This window comes from Corvus brachyrhynchos, unplaced genomic scaffold, assembly GCF_000691975.1.
Source record: "Corvus brachyrhynchos isolate BGI_N302 unplaced genomic scaffold, ASM69197v1 scaffold126, whole genome shotgun sequence".
Lineage (NCBI taxonomy): Eukaryota > Metazoa > Chordata > Aves > Passeriformes > Corvidae > Corvus > Corvus brachyrhynchos.
In genome coordinates, this window is record NW_008239283.1 from 6,836,792 (window position 1) to 6,843,070 (window position 6,279).

The following is a 6,279-nucleotide window of genomic DNA, read 5'->3' on the forward strand; positions in this document are numbered from 1 at the left end:
TCCTGCTGCAGGGACCTTGCTTTTTCCTGTAAATGTAAACTGTTAATGGGAAAAACCCAGCAACATGCTAGATTGCTTACCCAGGATTTAAGGTGGCTTCTCCAAGTGTGTGTAGGAGAATTTGGGGCAGGGGGTGGATTTTGTTGTTTGTTTGTTTAGGTTTCTTGTTGTGTTTAGCTTTTTTAAAAGTCCATAATGCAACAATTGTGTTGAGGCGAACTCCTACTGAAAGCTGGCATACAGCATTCACGCTAATTAGCAGGTTGAGATAAAGCCTAGCGATAAGTGCTTGGCTGGCTTTCACTTTGGCAGCCAAATTAAAAGGGAAAGTGGAGGGAAATCACTTTGGGCAGACCCAAATGGATGTTTTTTAAGTTTTGCTCATGGGGACCAAAAAGCTGGGGGAGGCACTCTTCCGGGCCAAACCAGGCAGTGTGTGCTTGGCCTGAAAGGCAAGATTGCGTTTCCTGTCCAGGCACCTCTCGCAGGAGCAGAAAAGGGCTTTTTCCAGGGGATGGGAAAGAGGTGGGATAAACCCAGTGGGTTAACCCCAGTGTGGTGCCAGCTCAGATATCCATGTTCTGGATGGGGACTGACCTTGGCTGCACCCCTGCATGTGAACTGAGGATTCACCTGCCTGATGCAAGAGGACATCATAGGTTTGGAGGTCAGGGTTGCTGGTTTGCCCTTGGGTTCAGCTTGTAAAGCTAAATTCAGAGGTTTATGGGAGTTTATAGGTCCTGCAGCAAACTTGCTACTCTTTGTGTCAGGCACTCAAAAGCTTAATTTATTTAGAAAATAAACTGGTACTAATTACAGGGCAGACCAAATGATTTTTTTACTGTGCCTTGTAATTTTAATTATAGTGGAGTCAAGGAAAGAGGAAGAGAAATGCTGAATTACTGCAGTGATCAGTAATCCAAGCACAGGAGTACACACTTGAACCCCTTCCTCCCCCCGTCTCCCCTTGGGGAGGGAATTTTCTCTCACCATATGGCCACGCAGATCTCGTAGGGGTCCTCGCAGTAGGAGTTGAGGTTGCAGTTGCTGTAGCACACCTTCTCCTCGCAGGCCGGCGGTGTGGAGTCGCACCACTTGCACAGGTTGGTCTTGAGGCTGCGGCGGGCGCCGGCGCTGCAGGCTGGGGAGCAGAGAGGGGCTGTGGGTGAGCGTGGAAGAACAACCACCATTCCAAGTGATTCACACAGCCAGGGGAGAAGGAGCCTCAATTGACCCTATTTCTCCATGCGGTTTTTTTTTTAAAGGGTTTTTTGCTCTCCTTTGCCCAGTCAATTGTGCTTTGTGTTATTCCAAAGCCTAGAGGAGATGGGAGGATGCTCCCATCAGGCAGGTCCTGCCAGAAAAGAGCCTGGGAAACTGCAGAGAACCACGTTTTCCCTCTGTGTTTGCCGTAGCATTTATCATCAAGGGGAAATTTACTTCTTCCTCTACAACCTAGGCTCAAATTGGCATTTCCCCTCATCCCAAGTACATTTGGTGTTGGAAATGGGACATCTCCAGTCTCTGTGTGCCTGAAGAATTCATTTATTCCCCTCCCAGCAGGAAGAGAGGTGCTGGGGAGGGATGTATGGCCAGGCAGGGACAGCTCCTTCCTCTCCTGCTGTCTCCTTGACCTGCCTCTTCCTATTCAATGAGGCCAAGCTGGGAAATGTGTTTGCTACCCACTCCCCAAGCATCTGTGTATTTGCAGTAAAGGATGGGCTGAGAATTCTCAAGCTCTGTGGCAACAGGGGCTGCTCCCTTCAGGGCTTCATTGCCCGCTGTGCCCCATCCCAGCATGAGATGCTCTCCCACCTCCGGAGGCCAGGATCTGCCACAGTAGCAGGAATAACTGCTGCCTGTGGGGAGCTGCTCTGCCTGTATCTCACAGGCATAGCATTATCTCTATTTTTATAGAAAGGGTGCATGAACCATGCTTGGTTAAGGGATAAATCCCAGCTAAATTTAAACTTCCTGTCTTAAGGCTGCTAAATGGCTTAAAAAAAAAAAAGCCACTGAGTGGCTTATGTAGAAATATATATTTATACTTTTTTTTATGTAAATATGTGTACTCTAAAGTGTTCAGGTATGAACTCAAACTACAGCAGCTAATTTTTTGAAATTTTGAGCTGTCTGTGATTCTCTGGCTGCCATGTGCCATAAATTTAAACTTCCTGTCTTAAGGCTGCTAAATGGCTTAAAAAAAAAAAAGCCACTGAGTGGCTTATGTAGAAATATATATTTATACTTTTTTTTATGTAAATATGTGTACTCTAAAGTGTTCAGGTATGAACTCAAACTACAGCAGCTAATTTTTTGAAATTTTGAGCTGTCTGTGATTCTCTGGCTGCCATGTGCCAGAAACACCCAATGAAGAAAAAAAAATTGCAAAATCCCTGGCTGTGGCTTGGGAGCCCTCAGCCCCTGCAAACAAGGCCCTGCTGATCCAGCACACCCATGGGCACCCCAGGTCTGTCAGCAACATGCAGGAACTCTTACGTTCTTTGTGGTCACCTCTGTGACCTGCCCGTGTTCCACAGCCAAGCCCATGGACCCTTTTAAATGCATATACTGTCCCAACAGCAAAAAGGGGTTTTTAATTTCTCTGCTCCCCAAATCCAGGGCATGCAGCCTGCTCTGACAGCATCCCACGTGCGGGCTCTGCTTCCCTCACTGGCCCAGACCCCCCTCCCTGCGACAGTCGTAAAGAGCTGCTGGAAGGCTCCCACACAGAAATAAACCATTTACAAGCTCCCATGGCCTTGTATGTAGGGGGGGAGACCTGGGTGCAGAGGAAAAGCCTGTTGCATCTGAAGGCTGGAAGGAGGAAATTTTGGTTTAAATGACCCATGTCAGGCTTAAAATGCATTTCAGCAGGGAGTGTGTTGTGTCAGGTTTTGGGGTAGCTGGGAGCAGGGTAGGTGAAGATGTTGCCCACAACCTCTTGCTCAGCATCCTCCCCATCCATGGGGCTGCTCTGGCCCTGCTGGGCTACCCTGAGATTTTGTGGGTGATCTCAACAGATCCAATGACCCACGTCCATCCAAGGTGTAGCTACTGAAACCATGGCCTCAGCTGGGATTTGAAGCACCTGCAGCGAGCATGAGCTACCCTCACCTCCCTGCCTTGCTCGGCTGGGGCAGGGCTTGCAGAATCTCAGGCAAAACTCCACTGGAGGATGAGAGGTTTGGGTGTGGAACAGAAATCTAGCCCAGCATTTTTTGTGTGCAGCCTTCAACCTACAGCAACAGCCACCACACCCTACAAACTCCATTTGCGTTATTTCGTGGGAACAGAGAACTGAAGGTAAACTGGTTTCTTGCCCCAAAGCCAAGCCCTACCACACCCAGGCCTGTGCTCTGGTGGTGTCACTGCCATAGTTCCTCTTTCACCTCTTCAGCTCAACCCATCCATGCCGCGGTTCATGCTGTACTCACACAGGCTCATGTGGGATTGGCTCAGCACCATCACTCCAGGGATACCTGGAGGCCCTGCAGAGGAGCAGCAAAAGGACAAATCCAGGTTGTGGATGCTGCTGGTACCCACCAGGTATGTTATTTACTTATTTGTGTCAAGGGTTTGCTTGAGATCTCAGAGCAGAACATCAGACTTGCCAGTATTGCACTGGTGTGTGTGGTGGGGATCTTGACTTGGCTGCGCTGTGCAGGGGGGAAGCCAGGACAGATGAAGGAGTTAAATATGGAAACAAGATCCAGAAATATAGCGGTAACCGGACAAAATTCTTTGGAGACAAATTGTTCTAAACTAACTCAGGCTGTGATTCTGTTATCTGCTCTGCAAGAAAGGTCAGAGCAGGAATATCTCTTTTTTCTCCCCCCTCTTCAACTCCTTCTTGTCCTAGGGAGCTAAAAAGAAGAGCACAAAGCCCACTGCAAGTTTCTTCAGGACTGTGTGTCCTTGACCCATCAGCTCGTAGGTACAATTTAACTGCCACATCACTCATCTTGGCCCTGATTAGACCCAGATGAACACTTTCAATATTAATAGTCGGATGATTTAATAAAGCTGCACAAGCAGTAAAAGTAACAATACACTTCCATAAACGGGTTCCAGATGTTGCCAAGGCAAATGCTAAACATCAAAATACAAACTTAAAAAAAAAAAGCTAAAAAAAAAAAAAGCTGGATAAGCAAAACTTGGAACAAACTGTAAACTAATTAAATGTGGGTTGAGTTTTCCAAAAATAAATTGAAGCCATAAGGATGTGATGTGAGCCAATAAATAGTACAGTTAGTCAAAGTTATTGTGGAACGACAGTTGGAGGGATGGTTTGAAGTCACCGATAGGTGGGCTCACAGCAAGCTTGGCTTCCCATCAATAGGAAGGCTTGTTCTCCTGTGCATGAGAGTGGGATCAAATCTTCTGGTATCTATAACTGGGACCCCAGAGAGGTTACTGAGAGAATATGAGATGATTTTCAAGTCAGGGAATAAAGGGAAAATGATGCCAGAAGTGCCTGTGTCTCTCCTGCAATAGCAGCAGGGGTGATACCACCACCCAAGGACACCGGGATATTTTTTAACACGTGTCGGAGCAGCCCCCCAGCCTCTCATTGCCCACAGGGCATCCACAACCTCAGCTTGGCCACCTGCAAGACCCATGGAAACACCACTGCTGTAGTCAATAACTCACCCTCTTCCCCATACTGGAGTCATTGAAAACAGCTCTGCAAGAGAATTTCACCCCAGTCCCATCGCTGCAGCCGCAGAAGCAGCCCCCCCAGCAGATGAGCTTTCTGCCAGCAGGGACTGCGGCTGGAGGAACACGGAGGGGGATTTTGTGAGCCCCTCTCTATCACTGCAGCCCCAGAGAGCAGGTGGGTCATCCAGCACCTAACTCTGGCTCCAGCTTTCCCCACGCTGTGGTCCCCAAGGAGGGGGAACCACTAAGGAGCAAGCTGGGGGTGCCTGGGGGTGCAGGCACAGCACATTTGTTACAGGCAAGGAGAAAGCGCCTCGTAGCCCAAGCGATGGCAGGCAATGCATTTTCACTGAGGGGCAGAGTTCTCAAGTATTCTCCCTGACATGCTGCTTTGGGACAGCTAAACACCAGATGGGCTTAAGGGAACATGTTTGGAGTGAGATGCTGGGGCTCTTATCCCTGTTCCCAGCTCTGCCCTTCCCAAGGTGGAAGTGGACGAAGGCCTCTGCTGCATAGGACCTCCATTATAGGACCTTCAGATCATGCTTTGTCTTGCAGTGATAACTGTCCTTACATTGCTGGTATTTCTCAAGGACAAAGAAAAATTGATAATTTTTAGGTCACAAATGCTCTACAGTGAGGTCTATCCCCTCCTTTCCGCGTATCTCCAAGCACCCTGGGATGGGGCTGAGGCTATTTCAGCTGTCACAGAGGGCTGCCCAGCTTGCTGTTACTGTAGTGGCTCTGGGAGCTTCCTGCATCATCTTTTCCATGCAGGTCAATCAACCTGTAGTCCCTAGGCTTTGCACTGGCAGACACTAAGGCCAGGGAGATTAGTTGAGATGCTCTTTGCTTTCCCTAATCAGCAGCTTTCCCTAAATATGCTTTCCCTAAACAGCACTTAAACACAGGACTGGGGAGCAGCTCCAACTCAACCCTGCAGCCCTGTTATTCCTGGAAACCTCCAGATATGTGCCCTGATGGAAACACAACCTGCACTGGGACCTGCTTTCCCACCTGGGTGAGCCTGGGCTCCGCGGTGAGTCCTGCGCCTGCCGCCAAGTTTAGGATTAGGTTTTGCTTTGGGCTTTTATCCATGGTTAATGACACAACTACGCAATAACAGAGCCTCTCATAAAATTATTATGAGAACAAACAAATTCCTTCCCTTTTATATGCAGTACTTTGTTTTTAAGATTAATCCAACAGCAGAGTTGATGGGTTCTGCTCTCTCGCTGACCCATGTGAGAGCACCAGGTGATCCCCATCACCAGGTTACTCCCGAGCTGCCTTCTCCATGATGCAACAACCAGTGCCACAGATGGGCATCAGGGTAATTCCTATGCCCTGATTTCCAGGGGATTCTGTGCAGGGTCAGAAGTTCCCACACAGTTGTTCAGCACTACCTGTGTAACAGGGATCCTGGATTTCTTGCAGTCAGCTGGAGGTAGGTCTGCCCTGCCAAAAATGCCTGGTGTCGTTGCAGCATCCTGCTGTGCTACAGGATCTCCCCAGAACCAGACCTCAAAGTGTTGTACTTCTATTTTGGACGCAGCTCAGTTTCCTCCAGCAGACTCCTGTTCTCCAGTGATGGGGTCTGGTGATGCTTTCAGCTGC

The 6,279-nt window shown here is 48.7% G+C and overlaps 1 protein-coding gene and 1 long non-coding RNA gene across 3 annotated transcripts in view; one reads left to right on the forward strand and one right to left on the reverse strand.

The window, feature by feature from the left end:
• LOC103619725 (TGF-beta receptor type-2-like) overlaps positions 1-6,279 on the reverse strand; it is a 31,150-nt gene that overhangs the window by 10,734 nt on the left and 14,137 nt on the right. For both annotated transcript variants that reach the window (XM_017740203.1, XM_017740204.1), the window contains exon 2: positions 991-1,141. In XM_017740203.1, coding sequence (XP_017595692.1) covers positions 991-1,141 — 151 coding nt within the window. The remainder of the gene's footprint in view (positions 1-990; positions 1,142-6,279) is intronic.
• LOC108448150 overlaps positions 2,378-6,279 on the forward strand; it is a 26,525-nt gene continuing 22,623 nt past the window's right edge. Inside the window, exon 1 of the long non-coding RNA XR_001863936.1 lies at positions 2,378-3,549. This is a non-coding gene — a long non-coding RNA (uncharacterized LOC108448150). The remainder of the gene's footprint in view (positions 3,550-6,279) is intronic.